This window comes from Miniopterus schreibersii (assembly GCF_964146895.1).
Source record: "Miniopterus schreibersii genome assembly, chromosome: 4".
Classification (NCBI taxonomy): Eukaryota; Metazoa; Chordata; class Mammalia; order Chiroptera; family Miniopteridae; genus Miniopterus; species Miniopterus schreibersii.
Genome location: NC_138105.1, coordinates 95,590,773 through 95,616,894, shown reverse-complemented (window position 1 = coordinate 95,616,894; position 26,122 = coordinate 95,590,773). Strand labels below are relative to the sequence as shown.

Sequence of the window (26,122 nt, the reverse complement as noted above, 5' to 3'; positions counted from 1 at the left end):
TTCCTTCTAAGATTGCCACTTTTGGCTCTTTACCTTTTAAATGTAATGTCAAACGGGGAGACCGAGGCCCAGAGAGTTCAACATTGGCGGCCATTTGCCACTTAGAGGCTGCGGCCACTTGATCAAGCCCTGGACTCCACATCCCTCTGCAGGCTGCCTCTCTATCTCCGTGTCCTCGAACTCACCACCTGAGTCCCAGGCTTCCCGCAGGAGGGGGTCCTGGGAATGGCACCCTTGCGGGAAGGGAGGTGTTGTGTAGAGCTTCCTCACGCTGCGTTTGCGTGTGGTCCAGGCATCTGCATCTGAATCGGGCTTTTGCTTGGGGCACAGTAAGTACCAAGCACTGGATGCCAAATGGACAGACTAGCTTTTCTTTTACACAACTCAACCCGCCTGCCCAAAAGACTAGTGGAAGAAGTGACGATCGGGAGTGTAAGAAATAATTCTGTTTATTGATTAGAAGATGGTATAAAATTACAGCAATTTGCAGGCATTCTGGGCTTTCCGGGAGGGACATGCAGTGCTGGGCTCTAGCAGGAGATGGAGTGGAGACATGGACCACAGGACGCTGGCTCCCTTCCTGGGCCGTTAAGGGATTGGTACCACCAGCATAGGCGCTAGTGAGAGAGAATTATTGGTCCTTGCTTCTGGAAACAAAGAACGTGGGCAGCTGGGTCATCAGACAATGCCGTGCTTAGTGATTCAGACCTACCCTACCCAGGTTAGGCGCTGGCTCTCCCAATCTAGTCACAGTAGATTCGTCTGGTCCCACATAACGCTCATCTTCCCACCGGAGGCAGGGAAACAGGCACGTTGGTCGGGAGGCCATCAGAGGATGGAGTGCGTTTGGCTCAGGTCATCTTGCTTCCAGATACGTCGAGGTCTGCTGCGCTCGGAAGCGGGGGGAGGGGGGGGGCGCACAAGCAGGCACGTGAGCACGACCGGCTAAGCTCGGGCAGAGGGGCTTCGGGGGCAGCAGCGGGAGAGGAGCATGCTTCCCGTTTCGTCTGGTCTCTCTCGGGAGGAGGGAGGAGGGACAGCTGGCGGTCAGAGCCGGGCCACGCGATGCCCGCTCCAGTCCTCCGCAGAGAATGCTCCGAAGCGGGGACGGCGGTCCTGTCCCAGTGTCGGAGTGCAAATCGGGAGGGCAGGTCAAGGTGGTAAGTCGGTGGTTTAGCACAAGGTCTCTGAGAGCCGGATGGCCGTGTCCGTAGTTACATGACGTTTTGGAACAGCTGGAGGGACCTCATGATGTTGTCATCCTGGGAAGGAGGGGAGGAGAGAATGGTTCGAATTCATGAGGCCCTTTCCTGTAACTGGAGGGCAAACCCCCAGCATGGGCTTCCTGTGCAAAAGGCCTCTGCAAGGGCGTGAGAAATGGGGTGACCCTGAGGGCTGGGACCCAGCCACTCAAGGCAAAGCACCTCCTCTGGCCGTAAGGAATTTGCAAGGAACCAATTATCCGGTGACACCGCGAGTACTGCTGCTTTGAAGAAGCTCTGGGCAATTGCATTTTATGAAATGATTTTTCAACATCTACTGAGATGACCACATTTTTTTCTTTTTTATTCTGTTATGTCATTAATTACACTGATTAATTCTTGAACCCTAAACCCACCTAGCATTTCTGTAACAAGGCCCATTTGTTCATGAAGCACTATGCTTTTTACATATTGCTGGATTTGATTTTTTCCATCTAGATCCAGAAGGAATATATTAGCCTGAATTTTTTTAAAAAAAATCTTGTAATGACATTTGTTAAGTTTTGATATTAGGGTTTTGAGAGCCTCATAAATCAAGTTGAGAAGTTTTCCCTCTTTCTCTATTCTTTGAGCTTGTATAAAATTAGATTCATTTTTTTCCTTAAATGTTTGGAAGAATTTACCAGTGAAGGCACCTGAGCCTGCCATTTTCTCTGTGGGAAAGTTTTAAATTACTAACTCAATTTCTTTAACAGACATAGTGCTATTCACATTTTCAATTTCCTTTTTGTAAGTTTTGATAAGTTGTATTTCATGGGTCAGAGAAGAAAATACTTTGAATTAAAATATAATGAAAATATGACATCAAAATTTGGAGGATCTAGCCCTGGCCAGTGGGGCTCATTTGGTTGGGTATCGTCCCGGACACCAAAAGGTTGCTGGTTCAATTCCCGGTCAGGGCACATGCCCAGGTTTCAGGCTCGATCCCTGGTAGAGGGCAAGCAGGAGGCAGCTGATCGATGTTTCACTCTCACATCGATGTTTCTCTCTCTCTCCCTCTCCCTCTCTCTCCAAAAATCAATAAAAATATTAATAAAAAAATTGGGGGGCCCAGCCGGGTGTGGCTCAGCAGTTGAGCATCAACCTAGGATCCAGGCGATCAGGATTTGATTCCCGGTCAGGGCACATGCCTGGGTTGCGGGCTCGATCAATGACTCTCTCATCATTGATGTTTCTATCTCTCCCTCTCCTTTCCTCTCTCTGAAATCAATGAAGATATATTTTTTAAAAAAATTGGGGGGATCTGAACAGTACTCAGCTAAAGCAGTACTCAGAAGAAAACTTCTCTCTTTAAACGCATATATTAGCAAAGAAGGGTTGAAAATCAGTGATTGAAATCTCCATCTCAAAAAACTAGAAGAAAACCTGGAAAATAGAATTAAAATGAAAAAGCAGAGGGAAGAAAATAATTCGGAGCCCAAATTAATGAAATCAAAAGCAGACCTATAATAGAGAAAATTGATAGAGACAAAAGCTGATGCTGGGTATGTAAAATCTTTTAAAAGTTTCTAGAACAGGGAGGTATTACTGCCTAGTGGTTGGTATATGGGTTCTCAGGGTATGTGTGTTAAAAATGAAGATTTCTAGACCCCACCCCAGACCTGGAGTCTCTGGGATTGAGGCCTGGAAAAGTACATTTCTAGAATCACGCCAGGCAGTTCTCAAGCACACTGTAGTTTGAAAATCTCAGCTTTAGATTTTTCCCCCCCAGCTACTCCCCTGTCACCTGGGGAGCGGGTCATCAAGCGAGAGGCAGGTTACAAAGTGATGGTGTTGCCCATGTGGGAAGCCTGCAGCTTCGCAGAGACCCCTCTGGGCTTTCGCATCCCCCAGCCCTTCTCAGGCCGTCTGGCTCGCCCGCTGGGCCGAGACCAACCACTGATCATTCCAGGGCCGGGGAGCGGCGACTGTTGGAATTCTGAGTTGCTGCTGGTGGTAGCAGTGGCTCTGACCCGAGGGGTCACAGGTTCCTCATTTTCTCTTCTTCAGGTCACCGAGCCCCAGCTTCCCTTGCCCAGGTTCAGAAACATTGTGCCCTGGGATCTCGCCTCACCTCCTGACAGGATTCGAGAAATTCGTCTAAAGTCACAATCCCGTCTTTATTTTTGTCCATTTTCTGAAAGACATGAGAAGAAGCACTTTAAAAAACCCGGTAATCCGCATTCCAGAACTTGCCTTTTATTAACCAACGCTGCCCCGAGAATGCGGGGAGGGGGGGTCTCTCACTGGCCAGACAACTCCACTGGGCCCTGGTTACAGCACTCTGACCCCCACGAGCATCCTTGAAATTGCGACACGCTCCAGACTCTCATCACTTCGTCACGGTATCATCCTGCTGACACCCTCAGGCATCTCCCGAGATGCCGCTAGCCTGTTCATCTGGCAGAAAGGACACTGGACACGAGAGTTTCTACTTCTGTCTCTGTCACCTACTGTGTGACCTTGAGCGAGTCTCTAAGCCTCTCTGAGCCTCTGTGTTTCCCATCTGCAAATTGAGAGGATTCTACTAGCATGAGCTCCAGCGTTCTTGGATACTCTACTGCTGGGTTCATTTTTACTAAAACACCGCTATGCCCTTGCCTCTCTTCTACTCATGGATCAGCAAAGGCCACCCACTCAACCAGACAAAGACGAAGTCTTGCATGTCAAGATCTCACAACCCATCCCACCATAGTTTCCAAGCTTATTTCCTTTACTTTCTAGACCCCAATGCTTACCACCTACACAAATGTGCTTAATGATGTCTTCTCTGTGGACTAGGGTCCCCCAAGGGTTTTTATGGCGCTTAGAGTCTATACTGTACCATGCCTAATTCCCTGTTTTCTTTGTAGTGTATACTCATCTGGTCAATGAGGTCATCTATCCCTGGAGAACAAGACATTTGTAAATCTTTTCTGTTTCCTACAATGTGCAGGACAGGCTCGGACACCGACCACTGCTCAGATGCTGGCAGGTCGACTGACCTAAGTTGAGCTTGAAGCTCACGCACCGGTGTGGACACTTACCTGGAAGAAGACGTCCACGTGCTGCCTGGGAGTGTCTTCTTTGAGCACAGGATATGTGTACTTCCCCATCATGTCATAGATGGCCTTGACGATGTCCATCATCTCCTGGTCAGGGGACATGGAAGCACAGAGTATGGAAACCATGAGGTCCAACTCTTCTTACGTGATGGTTTGGGGCTCCTTGTTCCCCTTATGGATGAAAATTGATCACAAGGACCTTCTTCAGCTGATGAGAGGGAGTTAGAGAGCAGGCTGGAGGGGCTCTATTCTGGGAGCCTCCTCCTAGAGAGAGGACAGTGGAAAGTTCTCGTTGCCTTCGGGAACTCTTGGGTAGGTTACCTTTTCTTGAGCGTTACCCTCAGTGAGGGGTTGTGTTGGGGTTGGGGTGAGCATGTTTATGTGTTGATCAGCCCACTCTCCATTTTTGGAAGACCCTTTCCCCACTCTATTAGTTCCTTTGAGTGGGTGAGCCTGGGTGGCTGTATTTGTACCAGGTGACCTGTCCCCATGGCCACGAGTGACATTTACCACAGTTGACTGCAACGAAGGTGGACATCTGACTAAAGCTGAGCTACCCTGTATGATATCATACATGCTGCTTTATAAAGTGACTTTTCAAATGCAATGCATCATACGAAGTTTTCCGCCTTATTACTCTTGCATGGTGTCAAATGGCACTTGTATTTCCACTATATGTATTCACTGGAATTCATGTAACACATCTGCTACTAGGGGATAGTAGTAGGGTTTTTGCATTTTCAGTGTTCACCTGGGACACCTAATAAGTACCTGGGCTACCTAATAAGCCCTCAAGTACGTGTTGGGCAAATAGGAGACCGAATGAAAGAACTGGACGGAACCTTGCAGGGCGAGGTGAGGAGTGTGCTCAGAAAGTGGGACGTTACGGGTGCAAAATCCAGCTGCAACCGAGATGCCGGGACACAGTCGACACCAACGTGAGTTTCGGGATGGACCTGCAGGCATTTCACTGGCTCTGCGGGCATTTCACTGGCCACACACCACCCCGACTCCGAGGCTCTAAACGTGTCAAGCAGTGGAGATTTGGAAATCATCTGCGATGGTTCCTGTGGAGGCGGCTGCGCCCTGCCCTGCCCTGCCCTGCGGGGTCACTAGCAGGCCAGGTAGGCCGTGGCCCACATGATCCCACGGTAGCCGCCTCTTGGTCCCGCATCTCCCTTTCCTCTTCGAGGTGATAACTGCAAACTCCTCCAACGTTTGCCTTTCACTTGTGGCTGGTAACCTGTCAACATGCGTGTTGCCCTGGGAAGAGTAACTCTACTGAAATAAACCTCTTATCCCCACTTCGAAATGCGCACTGAATGCGGGGGACCCAGTGAGAGCGCGTGGTTCTGTTTAGCCCTCCGCAGAGCCTGGGAAAGGTGGGGTAGGCCGATGGGAGGTCAAAGGTGAGCTGTCCCTTTCGTGGGCACCAGCTCTGGTAGCCCCAGGCAGACTCCTCATTCGGACACTGTCCTCATGTGACTGGGGCTGTTTTCTATGCTGTTAGAGGCCTTCCTGCGGCCCCCTCGCGGCCCTGGCCTCAGCACACTCACCTCTTTGTTGATGTACCCATCTTTATTGATGTCATACAGATTAAACGTCCACCTCAGTTTCTCATGCACGGTGCCTCTCAGGAGAATCGACAGAGCGGTTACGAAGTCCTGAGAAGCAAAGAGGCACAAGTGACATTACCCCCAAGCCATCGGGAGGGCGAGGCTGTCCTTGGGTCCGACTCTGTGAATGCTTTTACACAAAAAGCAACGTCTCCCACGCCCTCTGTCTCCCGAAGGACACGGCTAAGCTCAGTGAAGAAGGCCCCCTTGCATTCCCCACCTGCCCCACTTTTTCGGGGGGCGCCCCCTGGAGGAGGAAAGGAGCTCTGTGTGTGCTGACACCTCCAGACACAGGTGAACCCAGCCTCCCTGTGGCTGCCTCATCCTGTGGCCGCAGTTATGGTACAAATGGAGGCACAGCCTAGTGGCTAAGAGCGTGGGCTCTGGGAACATCCTACGTGAGTTCTAATCCCTCCTTTACTGTTTGACCTTGGGAAGGTCCCTCCATCTCTGCTTTACTCGCCTCTCCTGCAACTGGTAATAAATAACAGCTCCCTACCTTGTTGGGTTATTGTGAGGGTTCAGTGACCTAAAGCACCAAGTACAGAGTCCGCCACGGGGTCAGCTCTGCGTGCATGGGAGCCATTAAACTGTCATCACTAGTCCCCCGAGGCCCTGAGGTCCTGGAGGAGGGGCAGTTGCTGCTCCTCTATTCAGGAAATGCTTGATAAAAGGATGCAGGTTTCTTTGTCTTGACGGAGGGACTTTGATGATGCAACCCTTTCCCCAACACCCCGTGATTTAGGGGGAGAGGAGACAGGGACCTGGGGGGTCTCAGAGACGCACATACCTCGAACTTCACGGAGCCTGTCTGGGTGGTGTCGAAGGCATGGAAGAGGTAGTGGGCATAGGTGCTGGCATCTGCAAGGCAGAAGGGAGAGGCAGGCGATGGGGGCAGGGGCTCTGCAGAGGGAGTGAGGTCACTTAAAACAGTAAGGAAGGGAAGAGGGTACTGCTAGAGGGATGGAAAGGAGGGGCCCATGGAGCCGCAAACCCATGGCTCTGAGCCTGGGCGCGTTTGGCTCTCCTGGGGTTTCGGTGGGACTTTCTAGTGAGAGCGAGACAGGCCCTGGGGCCTCCACCTAGCTATCCCCAGAGAAAGACCCTCCTGCGTGTGCATGTGCTTCTTGGTGGAAGAATGACACGGTGACTCACTGTCACCGTGAGTGTGTGGAGATGCTCTTCTGAGTGGCAGACAACGCCCTGGGTTTGGAGAGCAGTTCTGTTACTATATAGCTGTGTGACCACAGGCATTTAATGCCACCTCTCTGAGCGTCACTTTCCCACTTCTGTACAATGGGATATAGCAAGACCTACCTCTAGACACTTTTGAAAAAGCATGTTAACTTTTTCGCATAGTCCCATCACCAAAGCCACCAAGCCCACCACACAGTCCAAACCCAATAAAGGGTGGCTTGAGAGAACTCAACAATGGGCAATTCTAGGGCCTGAATGGGACGAAACTGCCTCCCAACGTGGGTGGGGGCCCCACACCAGGGAAGGCGCCTGCCTGCTGCCAAGCTGTGTTCAGGATGCTTGGTCTCTGTTTCATCGGGATCCTGGGAAGGGTCCCACAGGAGGTAGCTCCTGGGGACAAACAGTAAGGTGGCAGGTGACATGTGGAAGCTGGAGGAAGAGCCACTGATGTCGCAGGCCCATGGACCAGAGAGGGTTCCCGTAGGAGAAGACAGGGCAACAGAGCAGCTGTGGGCCAGGCACCCTCGCTAACCTCGATTTATCAACATGACTTTATGCTCCCTGCATCTTTTCGGATTAGTTTATTTTGTGGCCTCTGGTACTTACTGGTTTCTTTTTCAAAACCCTGGCTTGACCCAGCTGTGGTAGGAAAAGGAAAGGAGCGTGTGGCACAGCGGTGGGGAGTGTGTGGCGCGGTGGGGAGTGTGTGGCGCGGTGGGGAGTGTGTGGCGCGGTGGGGAGTGTGTGGCGCGGTGGGAAGTGGGTGGCACAGCGGTGGGGAGTGGGTGGGACAGTGGAGCAAACATGGCAAAGGTCTCCATCAGACGCTTAGGGGACCGCCTCCGCCTGCCACTCGCTTAGCCATGTGACCTTGAGAGAGGCTTAGCCTCTGACACTCAGCCGCGCACCGGGAGGACAGCCCCGCCTTCCGAGCTGTGCCAGGCTGTCTGGGCCCCCGACCAGCCCCTCCTCCTCTCCTGGACCGGGTCCCTTCTAGGAGCTCTTCTCTGCTGCAGCTTTAGTGAACTCGCGCCTTGTAACAGGGAGGCGTCTTGCCCTGAGTTCTCCCCAGTGCTGAGGAGCGGGCAGGTGACAAGGAGCATGAACTTGGAGAAAGGAAGGCTGCCCACCAAAGAGGGAGCCGGGCAGGATCGTTTCCAAGGTGGGACTCACCTCCGTGGGGGAAGAACTGAGCGTAGATGTGCTTGAAGGTTTCCTCATTGACCACACCACTGGGGCACTCCTGCGGGGAGGGCACAGAGTCAGGGGGCGGCTGGGCGCCTGTCCCGGGAGCAGTAGGCGGGTCCAACGCTGGGGTTGAGGGTTCCTCGTGATCTCTGGTGGGCAGGGACTTCCGTGGCCCTGAGGTGAGTGGCTGGGGGTCAGCCCCACCTTAGGATCGAAGCCACTTTGCAAAGTGATGGACTTCCTCAGAGAACGGGCACTGGGAGGCAGACAGTGTGGACTTTGGGATGGGAAAGTCCTGGGCTGGTTCCTGGCTCAGCCCCTTCTAAGTTTTGTGACTGTGAATGCGTCAGTGTCCAATTCTCAATGCCCTCAGCTGTAAAATGGGGCTAACAGGACCCTCCCAACAAGGGTGTTGTGAGGTTCAGCATGTGAAATATGCAGTCAATGAATACACCCACATTTGGGCTCTCTTATCAGTCTCTGTCGGCTTGGGGAGCCGCAGACCGAAACCCCGTGGTTTCTGAGCCACCGCCAACAGTGAGTGTGAGTGGGTTACGCTAAGCTAGACCCTCATCCTCACCTGGGGTCTTCCTTTCTAGCCAGGTGGTCTTGCTCTCATGTCCCCTCTTTAGAGCTGACCGTCTTCCTCTTAGGACAGAGATGGGAAAGCTCCCTGATGGGCCCCGTGGCACTGGGAGGCCCTGCTCCAGGGAAGGCCTGCTTGGCCTCCGGGGGCCATGGGGTCTTACGTTTTTGAAGCCTCGATAAAGGACTTGCAGCTCCCTCTTGGTGAAGTTCGTCTGGGCCTCCAGCTGCTCTAGGCCCTCGGGCCGGTGGCAAACCATGGTCATCTCTAGCTCGTCTTCAATCTTATCTGGAACCAGAGGAGATGGCATTGGGATGCTGACCTCGGGGCTGCCTTGTCAGACCACACTGGGGCTGGGTCAAGGGTGGTGTCGTGATCTGGGACACGAGGTCATGGGTTGGGGTCACCTGCAGATGACCCTCCTGCCAGGAAGCCCTGCCCAGGCCCTTTCTGTCTCACCATCAGCCCAGCCCTTTCTCCAGGTGTCAGGCACCAGGTGAGGGAGCTCGAGCGCTGGAGAGAAACATGTTCCAAGTGAAGCTGAGAGTGGAGGTGCTAAAAATAAGCCCATGTGAAAACATTTCCCTTTCTTTTGAAATAATTTCTTTGCATGTTCAATTTGCTGTCTATTGAACATCTGAATATTCTAGAGACACAGGTAAGTGAGCAGATTGATCTACACCTTCCAAACAGTAATGGGAAACAGGCCTGTTAGGAAAAAAAAACATAGAGAGAGGTTTTGAGGAACAGTTTAAGGGTCTGTGACTCGGTAGGGCCCAGCTTCTCTTTTCCGTGAAGTATCTTTATCATTCTTAAATTAATGATTTACTTTAGACTGATATTTCCTGAAACTTAAAAGTCCTAAGCAGAATAACCTTACACAAATAAACAATACTACTGGTGATGGGACTATTATAAAACAAAACGAAACATAAAGTGCCTGGCTGGTGTGGCACCAAGAGGTCACCGGTTCCATTCTGGTCAGAGCAGATGCAAGGGTTTCGGGCTCGATCCCCATTAGGGGGCATGCAGGAGGCAGGTGACTGATGTTTCTCTCTCATCGATGTTTCTCTCTCTTTCTCCCTTCCTCTCTCTCTAAAATCAATAAAAACATTTAAAAAACAGACGAACAAAAGCATAGAGTAAACTCTCACCATTTGGGACAACTAGAGAAAGGCTAGCATGATCTAGCAAAAAGTTCCAATTATAGCATTAAATATTAATTGAAAGGCAGGAATGCATGTTATAGTATTGTTTCGTAATATTTACTAGAGAGCCTCACATAATAAGAAATGGACTTAAATGGGAGCTACTTTATACAAACAAAAGTTTCTAAGGCACCGAAGGGCTCTTAGAACCGCTGTCTTAAGTGGCAGTTTAACTGCCATGCAGCGTCATTTTCACCAGTTATTTAGAAAGTGGCAGTCAACTGAAGCGAGGACCCTGCCCGCCTCCTACCGAAGGATCCCAGACCCACAGAAGTGGAGCCTGGAGCGCCTTGGTGAGCCGGCGAGCGCGTGTGCGTCCCCCGGCCCTGCCAGAGCCTTCCTACAGAGTCACTCCGGCAGGAATCGGTTACCGTCCAACCCCTTCTGCCCACTGCTGTCAAGCAGATGTCACCAAATCCGTATGTTGAACGACTGTAAGTCTGGGCTGGCGAGAACAGCGATGAGGTGGCAGGCTGCGGGAAAGGACATGGGCCCGTCGCCCCACGGCCACGGAGAGGGGGCGGGCTGGGCGGGTGCGGGGCTCTGCGCATCCTTCTAGTCAGGGTCCGCCTCTTCGCACCACTTTTCCTTTTGATGCTTTGATTTCAAGAGGAAAGGTTTCCATCACGGTGAGTTTGAATCTGGTACCTTTCCCTAAGGGGATGGGCGTTTGGCTGTTTGGCTAAGTTTCCAAGGGGGAGGCAGAGGAATTGGGGGACATTCCTGGCGGTCATCTTTCTACGTGCTGGGAGCAGGCGGATTCCCCAACATAAATAAGATTCTCTGTTTATATAGCACAGCCACGAGAGGCCAACGTCCTTGTGAGTCTTACAGGGCCTTTAATTGTTGTTATGCTTGTAGCTAACAAGTAGCAATTATAAACAAACAACAGCAAAACCCCCACATAAGTCTAACTCACTCATATATATTTTTAGCTCATTTAAAAATACAAATCAAATTATTGGTTTAAATCTCCTAGCATTAGATTCAATAGTAATTTTATCTAAAAATGTACAGATAGCTCTGGCCAGTGTGGCTCAGTTGGTTGGACCTTGTCCTGTGCACCGAAAGGTTGCCAGTTCGATTCCCAGTCAGGGTACATACCCAGGTTGGGGACTCAATCCTGGCAGGGGACATGCAGAAGGCAGCCTGTCAATGTTTTGCTCTCACATAGATGTTTCCCTCTCTCTCTCCCTTCCTCTCTCTCTCTAAAAATCAATTTAAAAAGTTTTTAAAAAATGCACAGATATTTAACATTGAAAAGAGGCAAAAGTTATATTAAAGTGTAAGTAAGGAAGACACAAATGTACTTTTGAAAGAAATGGTGTATTTTTGAAGGCATCTGGTATACCTTCCCAGTTTATCTTACCTAGAAGCTTAAAGATATTTTTACAAGATTGTCTTATTTCTATTAAGCATCTTGTGACCAGCTTCCTCCCAAGTTCAGAGAAATCTCTTTGCAGGATTTTGAGAGGTTCTGATTCAGAAACTGCATTTGCTCCCTTTATTAAAAATGTACTAAGTAATTACTGAAATATCAAATATTAAAGCCACTTTATTAAGGTGGAACTGGACATTGTTAATAAATGATTTGTTTGCTGTCTGGGCAGGGGGATCAATTTCCATATCAAGCGGATTCTAGAATACCTGAATATTTGGGTGTTGACTGCCAAGCTTTCATGTTGTTTTCCTTTCCAATACCCTCTCCTCGTCAGGCTATGGCGAGATCAACTGTGGAAGGAAACTCGTGTCTCTGGGACTCAAGATGCTGGGAAGTAGCCTGCATGTGGGCATATGGAGCTGAAACCAGCAGCTCTCGATTTTCGTATTGTTTTATAGTAAGAACTAGAGTTTACATCACAACCCAGTATACTGTCAAGCCGGCTCCCTACACATACTTAAAAGCAAAATTAAAAAAAAAATTTGGAGCAAAAATTTTATGAATTCTTTTCCTTACTAATGAGAGATGTATTCTGTTTTCAATTTTAATCTCTTTCTTGGTAAAACTGTGCTGATCGTGACCCTCATGTGCCATGATGTGCGAATGGAAACCACGAATCTGCCTGTACTTGTGGTGACCCTCGAGGGGTGCCCGCCCCAGGCACTCCTTTGCCTCACTCCAGCTCCCTCCTTCCTTTCCTTAGCTGCCTCATGGTCTGGCCTCTGTAAATACTTTCTGAAGAAACTTCAGGAAGGGTTGCAGAGGTGTGCACATCTCTCCTGTGGCCCCCCAGAGAGTCCCTGGGTGCTCTCCAGGTGGTCCCGGTAAAGAAAGGAGGGTGGCCCAAGTGCCTGGCTAGAGGAGGAGACAGGATTAACAGGTAGGGAGCGTGTTTGACAGTTTCTTTTGAGGTTTGTTAAGAGTCTCTGAGGCCCAATATTGCTTGTTATTACTATTTTTGTTATTAAAAATAATTATGAGCCAGTTCCCAAGTCAGACTGAATTTGGATGATAGAAAATTAACTTAGAGAGTTCATACTATGGCGATAACTCCACAACAACGATGAATTACACTACTTTTAATTTGGAAAATGTTTTTATGTCCGTAAATCACTAAACCCCGTGTGTGGTGGGGAACGGGGGACCACTGCCCTCTCCATCCGAATATTAGGGAGATGGGTGTCCTAACAGAAAAAAGAGTTCTCTAAGTAGGAGTATCTTCAAAAGGGAGGAACCATCTATCACTGGCCGTAGGGAAAATGAGACCGAATCACTAACGGTAGTGGATGAAGGCTGGAGAAGACGATTCAGGACTTATTTGCATATATGCATAACCCACGGACACAGGCCTGGGCGGGGGCTGCAGAGGTGTCTCCTCTGCTAGGCCTATGAGCATGACCGCGACCAAAGACCATGGCCATCTCCTTCTCCCTGGACTGAAAATAGTTTCTCCATCTGAGGTCTCTGGGTTGGACTTTATACCCACCCATCCAGCTTTGAGGTTACAAAAATTTAATTTTTGGGGGGGAATGAATTGCCAATATTTAAACATAAGGGATCCATGTACACATTTGGATTTCTGATTTTTCTTGGGAAATGGGATTATCTGACTTGGGTCTCGAGTTGTCACAAGGCAACAGTTTACGAGATCTGAGCAGTGGCTCAGATCCAGCGCTCCCTCCATCACCCCTGGCCCCCTTCCTTCAGTTACGCCACCTCCCTGGCGCCGGAAACATTTCGGTGTTTGGCTCCTTATCTGTGCTATCCCCACACTGCCTACCTTTCTCCTACCTGCCCCACTCCGTCGACCACTTCCTCTCTCCCTCACTATTACCTTAACACATTCCACTCTGTTTCACAAAGGAATTGAAGCAATTATATGAAATAAATATAATAAAATAATAAGAGATAAAGTAATAAGAAAAACTGCCTCAGAAAATGTGGATTCGATTAGGAGGTCAAGACCACAGGGAAAAAGAGAACATAGAAATTCAGGTCATTTGTTCTAAGCAGTTACTACACTTGAACCACAAATTGGCTCTGAGTGCTTATATATATATTTTATTGCCCATGAGAGGAAAACATAACAGTTGCTCCAGGGGAGCGAAGCTTTCCCCATAACTTGTCTCTAAAAGAATGTTTCCAACTGTTTCTATACAGGTGGGGTTTGTTAACAAGGGGCACAGAAAGTTGGTGAGTGAGAAGACTAATTACAAAACATAAATACTCGATTAAATAGCTCTCCCTTTGAAAGTAATGTGACCAAGTAGTCAAGTTAGTTTAAACTTTTTTACCTCTCTGATACTGGTAATACCACCAGGTGATGTCTAGGAAAAAGTAAGAAAACATTTTACTAAATCCATTCATCAAAAAAGCAAAACACACTTTAATTTTCCATGGAGACTCTGCCCTGAGGGTGTCAGGTTGCCGTCCAGCTCCACTAGGCCAAGAGGTGTTGCCCCTGAGCCGGGCTCGCCTCCCACCGTCAGGACTGGCCTGGGCGCTGGGCCAGCCTCAGTGCCCACGGCTCCCAGCAGGGGGCGCCCTGAGCATGCCCGCAGCCATGCAGCCATGCAGCTGGAAGAGATGGGATGGCAGGGGGCAGAGGGTGCGCGGATGCGGATGGGCCTTGCAAATCCCACGAGTTTGCGTGAAGAGCGGCTTATAGATACCCTCCCGGTGGAGGCCCCGCCTCCCCTCTCTGCTACTTTGTGATTCGAAGCTGATTCAACAACAATCAATGAAGCATCTACCATACATACAGGGTGGGGCAAAAGTAGGTTTCCAGTTGCCCCACCCACCGTCTCAGTGAACCGAACAACTCCGTCCCCTGCTCTCCCAGAGCTTGCAATCTTCAGTTCTGCTCCTCTGGCCCTTTCTGAAGCCGGTAGGTAAAAAAGATGCAGGAAAGGAAAAGGGCTGTTGAAAAACCTCATTAGCACCTTAGGACATGTGGGCAGAGCGGGGGCAGGTAGAGTTCCCTGTGATGCCGAGTGCGAAACAAGGCAAAACATCAGCCCTAGAACATCCTCACGGTACCGTGGAGTTGGGGGGCCCAGGTCCAAGAGAGCGGGACACAGGGGCTCTATTTGCTGCTCCCCCCCGGGAGTCTATTTGGGGATCAGCCTGGTTTTCCTCTGCAGGTGATTACTTCAACTTCCTCCTGCCCTTCTAGCAGCCCCGACAAGACTGGAAGGCAGCCCGGCCACCGCCTTAAGTATGTTTTAATCGCTCCCCACCCACAACCCCTACGGGAAGGGCTTAGTTTCCTGCCGCCTCCAAAAGTGACGCTATGGGTGGGAATCCACTGCTAAGTGTTTCTGCTCTTGTCTCCTGACCTGAATTTCATAGGAGAAACTTATTTTGCTGGAATTAGTTGCCTTCTTTTATCACTCTGGTTAAGTAGCATTTGTATTTACTGATTTTTTTCTAATAGACTTTATTTTGAGAGCAGTTTCAGGTTTACAGAAAACGCAGAGATTTCCCATACGCCCACCCTCCCAGTCCCTACCGCTAACACCGGGCTTTGGCACAGTATATCTGCGAGAACCGACGAAACAAGATTGATCGATTATTTTTTAACTGAAGTCCCGAGTTTACATTAGAGTTCACTCTTGGCGTGTACAGTCTATGGGTTTTGACAAACGTAAAATGGACTGTGCCCTACAGAACAGTTTCACTGCCCTAAAAGTGCTCCGGCAGCATTTTCATAGAGACGTGTCTACCAACCTGGACGGGCCGTCTCCGGCATGCCAGGGAGGGATGACGGACACCCGTCGGGTCCGGCGCAGTTCTCAGGCTGGTAGGGAGGCGCACACCTAGACCGGGGGTCGCAAACTCAAATGCTCATGACAGTTGGCAGGTAATTCAGACGAGGCAGGCGACGGGCGTGCAACCATACGAAGCCGTGCCGGGGAGCCATCGCCCAAGAAAGGGAAGCAGCTGCTATGCGGCTAGCTGTTGTCATGTGGAATTTATGCCCAGTGAGCCCAGATCTTTCAATTTTTCAAGAGATGCTACAATTAAAAACTGTTTGTATCGTGATTCTTAGATGTTATGGACGAGTTTAACACTTGCACCATACAGCGCGCCCCAAAGGTAATATTCCCGTTTGTGGGGTGCTGAGGATTGAAGGTCTGAAACTCCTCATGGGCAAATCATGCCAAGCCGTGTGGCTGTGACTAAGACTCTGGGAGCGGAGGGGAGGAAGCTCTTAAGGAATGCCACCTGGGTGGCAGGGGACCCGGGGGGGGGGGACAGAGACAGCTTCCAGGGGAGGTCTTGAAGGAAGGGGGGACCAGGTAACAGCGCATGCGAGCGCGCAGTTGCCAAATGACCAGGGAACGGGAGGCTCTCTGTGGCAGAGCTGCCCTCTCCCTGGAGCTGGGAAGGGGGCTGGCAAACCCACGCACATCTGCTTGCGGGGGGAAGAGCTACGGAGCCATGACTCCGGAGGAAAGAACAGCTCATGAAGGTGAGCCTGGCAGGCAGTGCTGCTTTTAACTCAAAGCCTGTGCTGATTTATAAGTGGTGTGGGTAGTGAGGTCGAGGAATTGAGCAGAAAGTCTGCTAAGAGCAAAGGGCGTGAGCAGAACCCACAGCAGGATCAGCGCCACTGTGACATTCAGGACCTGAGGGGCCAAGACCCGAGGGGCCACAGGGCAGTGAGCTGAGAGCCCGGGCGGCTTATCCCCTCAAGGCAGGTGCCAGTTTCTAAGAGACAGGTCAAGAGAAACTACGCCAAAGCGAAAAGTTTGCAGAGCCAAATAGAGTTCTCAGCAGGTTTGCAAAGACAACTGGAAAATCTTCAATACAAGAGAGCAATCTTCCAATAAAAACCAAGCCCTAACTAAAGGCTACTTGTGAGCATAAGGACACAGGAAAGGTCAAAGCAAAAGCATGGAAAAGATACAGGATGCAAACCCCAAGCCAGAAAAGCCAGCATGGCTATTTTAACAGCAGATTTTGTAGAGTGTGAGGCAAGGAACGTTGCTAGAGAGGAAGAGAGAGCTTTTGTGAGATGCAACAATTCTAAATGAGTATGCACTAATAATATAGTCTCAAAACACATAGAAAGGCTGATAAAATAAAAATGAGAAGTGGCAAGTTCACAATCATAACTGGAGATTTAAAAGCACCCCTTTAATAACTGATAAAAAATCAGTAAAAGTACAGAAGATATGAGCAATGCAAGTAACACACTTGGCCTCGGTGACACACGTAGAGCTCTTTACCCAACAACCACAGAATGTCACAAGTGCTTTTCAAGTGCACATAGGACATTTACTGGAACCGACCATTCCTGGGTCATAAAGCCAATCTCTACAAAGTGCAAAGAACTGAAATGACTCAGAATGTTTTCTGTCCCGAGTGGAATTAACAAGAAATCAAGAGCAAAAAGGAAAGGAGGAAATCTCCGAATGTTTGGGAACCAAGCAGTATGGTTCTAATTCCCAAGTAATCCACGTATCAAAAAGAAATCTCATGGAAATGAGAAAGCATTTTGAGCTAAATGGTAATGAAAATACAGCATATCAAAACTGTGGGATCCTATTAAAATTATACCTAGAGGGGAATTTAAAAGAGAGTGACATTCTTGAGCAACAAATAACTTAGGTGACCATGTACATACAGTTGAATGTGGTGCTTCCTCTTGAATTCATATTTCTAGTGTTTCCAGTGGTTCATTTTCAGTGTGGCCTAAACTATGTTGGTTACGTTGGAAACTATGTCAGTGATGGCATGCTGGCATCTGAAAATGTAGTCTCTTATCTCCCCTTAAACATGGTTGATTGGTTTGCTCTGGAAGAGTTTAGCACCATCTTTCTGATTAATGACTCACCCCAATATAATTGGGGGTGAAGATCCCTGTTGGTGTCTATGTGGAGCAGAGACAATTCCATTTGGTCCTGAAGTGTAACCTGGAGGCCAAGACTCCTACAGCCCGGGCTTGGAGGAGAGTCATAAACTAGCTGAGACCCACACAGCATCCACAACTCATCAGCTCTGAATGTTATAAATTTAACGAGTCCCTCGAGTGCTGAGCTGAGCCTTGATAAAGATTTTCTGAGTGTTCCAGACACTTGTTTTCCATCTTCTTGGCTCAATAAAACTCAACTCGTGTTTTGCTCCAAGTGTTTGCTCTCTTTATCTTGAAACCTTCCTGCCCCTTTTAAGCAAAATTGAATTTATACATTCCTCATTCATTTACACCTCAAAATGCTCTAAAAAAAACCCCGGAGTCCTAAAAAAAAAATCTTTGAGTACTGCTACTTCTATTGCATGGGAGGTTTTCCAGATCAAATGACTGGAAAAGTCTTCCACCTACAATATACTTCAGTTCTCTCACCTTTCTCCCCAAATGAGGGTGTGTGGGAAGGGGTGTCAGCTGCACCTTGGAACTTCTTGAGAGGTGGTGGTGGAAATGGTCAGAAACGTAATGCAATTATTAAAACTTCACAAGGTCACATCCCAGATTGTGACAGAAGTCACAGTTCTGTTGGCTCTGTGACAGAGTAACATTCACACACTTTTCACCAAGACTGAAAAAACAGGGACACTCCTAGAAGTGAGGCATCTAGAGCCCAGGGTTGGCAGAGAGAAGGAGCCCGGCATGGGGTTCCAGGACCAGAAGGCAATTAGCTCCAGGGGGCAATTAGTCAAATGAGGCCCCCATCCTGCCAGCATAGGATTCAGGCCGGACTGCGGACACCTCTGGCCGTTTCTCCTTTGGTCTCAGCTGGACACTGCCCTGAAGTTCCAGCATATGCATGTGGCCAGTTAATGAGCCGAGGCCACCCTGTGTTGGGGACAGGGCATGTGGGTCTAGAAGATTTCTGCAGGAAATAAGAGGATTATATGGGCAGGATTATAAGAGGATTATACTGTTACTTCTTTTGAATGAGAAGCATAAATGACAATTCATTGCAAATGAGGGACAGGGAGGGAGTGTCCAAGGAGAAAGGACACTTATAGTTTTGAGGTGGAAAAATGAAGGTATAGAGAGAGATTGAAGGAATTTCTGAAAGGAAAGGTAAAATTGCCATGTGAATAGTATTTATCTCAGGTTGGCACAGAGTCTTCTCTTCCATGGACACTCACAGGATCAGGGTCAGGCTGAGGTGTGAACGCCTGTCTTTCAGCCCAGGCAGTGTCACAACCTGCCAGTGATGGTCCCTAAACATAGGGCTCGCTTTGGTGGGCTGGGAAAAATGTAAACACTGGCTCTTGGTGGGGAGGGTGGGAAATCCTGTTTGACAGAATTTTCTAATTTCCCTGATGTGAACAGTCTCGCTGAATGCGGATTTGGGAAGGGAAGTGCAGGCCCACCAGCCCGGCCTGGCTCTATCACACACGTCTGCTGTTTTAGGAGAGCAGGCATGTGTTCAACTCTCCCAAATCAGTGCCCTCGGGGCCCCCAAACCAACTTCACAGAGTAGGTTCAGCACCTGTAATGCAACCAAATAAACCCTTTCTTTGTTGGTGGTGTGAAAAGAAACTTCTGTACACCATATAGAATTAGCACAGTCGGGGAAATGATGGGGCTCGGCCAAGGGAGCACTTGCTGAAATTCAGTATTAACGTATCCTCGGATTGCATGCCTATCTTGGGGAGCTCAGAGAGCACGGTAATAGTTTTACAATTGATCCAATCATCTCACCATCCCTAGGAGGTATATGGTTATTAGACTAATCATGTAGCTGCGAATCTAAATGAGATATGGCAAGTGCTCTATGCAGATAGTAGGCACTCAAAAAATGTTATTCCACGTATTATGACTGTGACTTTAAGGTTCATTCTTGACAGTGGAGTCCAGTAATCACATCTGTTAGATACTTTCTAGGTCACGATCATGCCTTTTCTGATGGATCTAGTTAATTACGTGGGTTTCTCTCCACTAGGGGAAGATTTTCTCGATCTGGGATTCGCTCTGTCAGCGGCACCCAATTGCCAGTTCAGGCTGGACGTTAATTGGCTTAAGTGAATATCATCAATCTGTATTGACTGCAGTGGACACGAGCAAACACAGGGCTCTGGATGAGAGAGTGTCGAGCACCTCGGTCCGCGGGTGCCATGGAACAGCACAGAGCATTGAGGGTGGGGGACCCCAGAACACAGCCTGGAGCTTGAGCACACAGACGTAGCCACTGACAGTCCTTGAGAAAATGTCCTGCCTCTTCTCCCCAAGAGTCATTACGTGGCTCAAGTCCTCTGCCCTTTGTAATCCAGGCAGTTGCTGTGTGACCTGTTTGGTCCATTCCGTAGCTGGGAAGGAAACTGGACATCAGGCCCGGCAGGGGCGCGAGAGCCCAAGGCCAGGCCTGCAGCCGGCCGTCGGGAGGCGGCCGTCGGCCTGCGCAGAGCCGGGAGGAGACGGCGCGGTGGCATCTCCTGGACGCAGCTCGGAAGCCTCTTAACCGCGCGCTTAATAAATGAAGGCCTGGCAGACACACCTTGAATTATTAATGAAGCTATTCAGCCTCGATCGCTTCCTTCTTCGGGGGAAAGGTTATTCACTCCAGTGCCTTTGATTAGACTACACAATACATCACAATTGGGCCTATTTTATGTGCAACTTTATGGTGATAATAGTTCTGTCTCATTTAGAAGCAAATCAGACGTTATGAACTTCGTGATTTATTAATGTATTGATTTCTATAAATGTCAGCGCAGCTCACAGCCAGTCGGAGAGCCCGGGAGCAATCAGTGAAGGGCCAATAAAAGTGGAAAATGAAACCATCATTAAAAAAAAAGGAAATACTGCCTATTTCAAAGGCCTGCTGCCTCTCGGAATTGTTCCAGGATCCAGATCATTACCGTGAAGGCATCCTCCCGCCCCCAAGGAAGCAGCCTGCGCAGGCCGTCCGGGGAAGCTCTGTCTGCTTGTCTATTCCGTTTGGTCCGCAATAAACAAGAGGTGAGAGTGGGGCCTGGAGGAAGCCCTGGAGCCCGTGGCCAGGCCCCTCATCCTGGAGAAAGCGGGAGGGTAAGGAGGCACCACTCCGTCAATTTGCCCCACCACAAACCACCACCTCCCCGCAGAAGATCTTCAGGATAAAGGCCCAGATTCCCCAGCTGGCACTGGAGAGTCCACACTGGGGGCCAGTTTACCACTCCAGCGCAGTTCCCCACAATTGCCCAGCATGGGTTTCCTGCGCAGCCACGGTCTGCTGGTGTCTGGGCCCCTGTCTCTGCCACAGCATGGGATCAGCTGACCCCAACCCCAGCCGCTGTCTAAACCTGGCTTAAGAGCCGTCCCCTCCGGGCCACTCTCACAGACGGCCACGTGGAAAGCTCTCTTTCTGTCCAACCACCAGAAGCACTCTAACAATCACCCAGCAGATACCAAATCACCTTCGGGTGTTGCAGCTTTCATTTACCTGAGCGGGGTGGGTGTGGGAACAGTGCCTTGTCCCTGTTTTGGTTTGGTTTTTATTTTTGGTATCCCTCTTCCCACATAATGCCCAGTATCCACTTTGCACTTAGTAGGTGCTTAGTAAGTGCTTAGTAAGTGCTCATTATTTGCTAAGAGTGTATAGAGCTACAAGGAGCTAAATAGGAAATATATGAAGAGTCCCAAGACAGCAGCCAAGGGAATATCTGGAAAGTATTTGGCTAATTTAGCAGCTAATTCTGCCATTGGACAGCTTAGTTCAGAAATCACAATCTGGCAGCCCACAGGGTACAGCTGTTGCGTCACTTCTTCTAACTGTGTATTTTGTCAACATTTATTTCACATGAAAGATAGATTTGTAGCTTCTCTTTGGGATCTGAAGCTATGGTTATGCAGGCCTGCATTATCACACGGCAGCAACTGGCTGGAGCTGAGGAGAAGTGGTTCTCTTTAGATAGGCATGTGCTCTCTAGTAAACCATAGTCCCCACTATTCCCTATTACCCCTCCACACTAAGACCAAGGGACAGTTATTATGCATCATCACTCATCTATAATACCTTTGGAGTAGGAGAGAGGGAGTTTGTAATCCCTCTCTCCTACTCCAAACCATGTTTCTCTAAGTGGCCTTTGTGTGTTTTGTGATAATCTAGAAGTATGACAAAATTTCATTTTTTGGGTCCTAGGCAACATGGAGAAAAAAGGGTGCCCTGTGATTAGAGAGGCCCCTGTACAGATTCAGGCTGTGCCCTCTGGTGTTTGCTTCTGGGCTGCTAACATCACGCCTACTAAGGGTGGGGTAGACTTACGGATTCTGGTTCAGCACATTTTCAGCTGATGTTTTATGGAGCGCTTTTCACATCATTTCGCTCTGGCAGGGCGGGCATCATATTATTCCCATTTTGCAGGGGAGAAAATAGGTTCGGAGAGGAAAGAGAAAACATCACATTCCTGTTTTATTTGGAGAAATGGAGTCAGAGATCGTAGGAGCTGTCCCTGAGGTCACAAGGATGGGGAACAGGAGGGTGGACAAGTCTCACCGTCTGAGTGACAGCTGGATGCTTCCCGACATCAGGGGTCACTCTGTGGGTCCCTCAGGGGGTGCTGAGTAAGCTTATAGTCACAGATCCTGTCCTGTACCTTGTGGTCCTCTGCCTCAGCAAGTCAGGGGCCAACTTCCCCCAGCTACGCTCTTCACATTCTCAGCACTTGAGAATCTGCAGACCCCAGTCTTAGGTGGCAGAAAGGGAGACACCAAATTGTTTCAGGGGTCCCCTTCCCCTTCTCCCTTGCCCCAAGCTCTCTGCCCTCCATGTAGCATTTCAATTTTGTTTCCCTTTTCTGAGCATGAAAGCAACCTTCACTGGGTAACAAACTGTATAAGTCACAGAGCATTCGAATTACAGAGAGATGCTTTTATCCCGCCCTCTAACATCACGGATGCGGGTCCTGGGGCCCAGAGAGGGAACGGGGCTTGTCCAGGGCCACACACCGGATTCCTGCCAGAGCAGGATTGAACTCAGGCCAGTCCTTCTACCAATTCAGACTTGTTTTCACAACACCATTCTCTGATTCAACAGATAACTGCTGAGTACCTCCTAGGTGCCAGCTACTCTTCTAGGCACTGGGTGGTGAAGAGCAGTGATCAGAGGTGGTGCTGTGTGCTGTGAATGAAAATAGAGCAAGGTTACAGGACTAGAAAGAAATGGTCACTGGAAGTCCCATTTTATACAGGGGGTCGGGGAAGGCGGTGGCCCAGCTGAGCACCAGCAAGAGGGCATTGACGGTGAGCTCTGCAGTCAAAAGCCGGGTCTAAGAGCTGGTTAGCTTGAGCAAGTCACTTCCATCCTCCAAGACTCAGTGCTCTCAATAGTAAGAAGAAATCCATAAAGGTTATTTTAAAGTTGGCCTAAAGGGCAAACGTGGAGCACATGGAATCCCGGGTCTGAGGAGCCCGGGAAGCCAGGCGGCTGGGGGTGGAGCACCTCGCGTGGAGGCCTTTGCAATGCTCTGCTTTTCCATCTCAGTTTCCACACCTGGCAATGGCGGGAATAACCCCTCCTTTGCAGGGCTCTCGTGGGACTTAAATGAGCTAATGAATGGAGGTGTAACTGGCATGCAGTGTGTGCTCAATAGATGCTAAAGGGCCCCTAATAACTCATCCCCAACGTGTAAAGAAAAAAGGGACACAGCCTGGTTAGAGGCGGTGGGCCGGCCAGGGTACTCTCCATTCAGGAGGAGGCGTTTCTGAGACACTGGGGGGGGCGGGGGTGTCTTCCGCCGATCAGAGCAGTAGCTGACATTTCAGAAGCATTTCCTAGGTACCAACCTGCATCTAGAGTTTCATGTACATTATCTCCTGCAGTTCTCCCCAAACCCCGTGAGCTCCACACTGCTACCCTTTTACAGACAAAGGACTCGAGACAGAGAGCTAAGGTGATCTGCCCAAGGCCACACGGTTCGGACACGGCAGGCTTGGGACTCAAATCCAGGTCTGGGTGACAGCACAACCCTTGTTCTTAACTACGTATCACGTGTGTAGCTTTATAACCACGTCAAACTGGGTGAAACTCCAACTTTGCCACTTGGATGTGATCCTACCCATGTCACATGGTCCTCATGAGGACCAAAGGTTCAAGGCATGTAAGAGACCTGGGCCTGGCACCCCACAGTGCTTGTCGTGTGGTAGTTCCCATGCTCCCTCATCTGGGTCCCCGAGAGGACATTTCCATAGCACCTGGGTCTTCTGAGGAAGTGTCTCAAAGCTCCACTGCTGAAAAAGCAATTTTTTTGCAGTAGCTGTGTGGATAGATTTTTAATATTTAATTAGGGAGACCTTCCGCTTGGAGAGAGGGCAGGACTTGTTATTAAATCCCCGCTGCTTGGTCTCCCTCACTCGCCCGTGGGATTATTCATTCATTTCCAGTCACACAATTTAATATTGCAACAGCTAATGGGGAGATGTTGATAATTTGTAAAACTGGTTGGTCCCGAGGCCATTGCAGGAAGCTCTGTGCTTGGGCCCGATGTGGGGGCTAAAACAGATTCTCGGGAGGCGAGGGCTCCCCAGAGCTTCTCGTTCATTATCTGCAAACGTTCCCGAGTGCTTCTGAGAGGCCGTGTGGGGAGCCAGGAGGATTGGAAAGACGTTCACTGCACAGTTGCATCCTCAAGGAGTTAGGACCTTGGGATACCTGAATACCTTAAAAGGATTTTGTGTTATATTTGTACCCAGCATTTGCTTTAATCAGGTACAATAAGACATGTAGACATAGAAATGACTGTCATGCATAAAGAAGTTTATATTCACAGATCTCTAAAAATAGGCAGCGTGGCATGCCATGCAGGGCCACACGGGGAAGCACCAGGGTTGGTCTGGAGGCAAAGGGAGGGGGCAAGTGTGGCCCACAGTCTTTATTGGGGTTTTCATAGGAAGGAATGGGTGAGGCAGGACCGGTATGCTGATTAAGCTTAAGATCAGAAAATTTGAATAATTTTGGCAGCCTCTGAGCTAAGGGGGAGGGAGCTTCCTAATTGTCCAGGACCTGGCCCTGGGGTGATTTAGGGCAGAGTGAACATTGGCTTGGTGTGTGTGTGTTAGATAAAGAGATGGTTAGGGAAAGGGTTCTGGATTGATTATTGGTTTGTATATTGACGGCACACTTGTAGAGAATCATTTGCTATTCCCAGGAATTTGCTGATTCTGGGAAGGACAGTCTCTCCAGGATCAAGGCTCCAAATGCCAAAGCATAAACGATACAGAAAATAAGAATCTACAGTCAGACAGACATGGGTTCAAAATGCCTCCTGTGACATTTCCTAGCTGGAACATTGTGCATGAACATGCCTGGGCCTCGATTTCACATACTCAGCATCTGTACCCAAGGCTATAGCAAAGCTTCGGCCTCCAGCCTATAGGTTGGATCAATGGGTTCTCTGCATGAGCAGGCAGAAGGGCCTTTGTAAAACAGCTGTTCAGAGGGCACATAATTATGGAGTGTCCAGTGCGTGCCAGGTACTTGATGGCAGTGGGACTGCGATGGTGAGCAGGTAGGTGTGGTTCTTGTCCCCAGTGAAGTTACAGTTTGGTGCCTGAGGGACTTAACCTCAGAATTATAGACACATAATATAAATTGCAACTGTGAGATGCACTGCAAGGGAGCATTCTTTGGTGCCATGGGAGAGAGTGGTAGGAGGCTCCAGTGTAGCGTGGACAATCAGGGAGGACTTCCCTGGGAATGGTGGCCGGCCTGAAATCTGAAGGAGTGGGAGCTTACTGGATGGGAAGGGAATGTGTGTGTGTGTGTGTGTGTGTGTGTGTGTGTGCATGTGACATTCTAAATGGGGAGAGAAGATGAGACGCCGCTTCTTAGGAACCTCCTGTGCGGAGGAGGGAGAAAACCAGATGTTCAAGGGAAATACATCTGAATATGCTCCTTACTTGAAAGCCTTCGATGGCTCCCCATTGCCTGCAGGAGAAAGGCCATGCTCTTTAATGAGGCAGGCCAGGCCTTTCATGAGCTGCTCCCTGCTTAGCTTCCAGGTTTTCTCTGTCGCTTCTTTCCTACCCACTCTCACCCTCCCGCCCACACTCACTCTCTGCCAGAGCTTGCTGTTCCTGCAACACGACTTCCTGGGTGATTCTTCCACACCTTTGCACGTGCTCTTACCTCTATCCGGTGCCTGTCTGCTGGGTTATTTCCCAGGTCTCCTGCAACCCTATCCCATTGCACTGCACACATCCAGGGGACACTATTTAGACTACAGTGTGAATGGTACCTGCTGGAGTTGTGCAACCCTCTTCTGTCACCTCAAGGACTACTTCCTCTGAAATGGGAGTTTTCCTGTCTCCCCCAGACAGCACCCAGCACATCGTATGGTAGATACAGAGAGGCTTTTCTATCTCCCTTGACCATGGGCTCCTTGAGGCTATGGCAAGTTCAGTCACTCATTTAACCAAAGTGTACCGAGCTCCTATTCTGTGCCTGGTACTAGTCTAAGTGCCAGCAACGTGGTCACAGATGAGTCAGCCATGTGCTCCGTTCAGTGGGACTGACATGTTAGACACATAATCACACACGTGAATATGCAGTTATGAGTCAACTTAAGTGCTGTGAAGGCAGAGTGGGGGTCATATGAGGAAGAAAAACCAGAAAGAGTATAATTTGAGTTAGAAGGAAGGAGAGCCTGCAGACATATGAACTGAAG

General features: G+C 49.4%; 1 protein-coding gene across 3 annotated transcripts in view; it reads right to left on the bottom strand.

Moving 5' to 3' along the window:
• Nucleotides 1-432: 432 nt before the first annotated feature.
• The window catches only part of KCNIP1 (potassium voltage-gated channel interacting protein 1), a 240,125-nt gene continuing 214,435 nt past the window's right edge, over nucleotides 433-26,122 (bottom strand). For 2 of the 3 annotated variants that reach the window (XM_081136114.1, XM_081136115.1), the window contains exons 2-8: nucleotides 9,036-9,160; nucleotides 8,272-8,341; nucleotides 6,692-6,762; nucleotides 5,842-5,949; nucleotides 4,268-4,372; nucleotides 3,316-3,378; nucleotides 433-1,262 (exon numbers count right to left, since the gene is read on the bottom strand). In XM_081136114.1, coding sequence (XP_080992240.1) covers nucleotides 1,215-1,262; nucleotides 3,316-3,378; nucleotides 4,268-4,372; nucleotides 5,842-5,949; nucleotides 6,692-6,762; nucleotides 8,272-8,341; nucleotides 9,036-9,160 — 590 coding nt within the window. In that variant the 3' untranslated portion in view covers nucleotides 433-1,214. Of the gene's footprint in view, nucleotides 1,263-3,315; nucleotides 3,379-4,267; nucleotides 4,373-5,841; nucleotides 5,950-6,691; nucleotides 6,763-8,271; nucleotides 8,342-9,035; nucleotides 9,161-13,815; nucleotides 13,849-26,122 lie in introns of all 3 variants that reach the window. The other variant, XM_081136113.1, reaches the window with a different exon arrangement.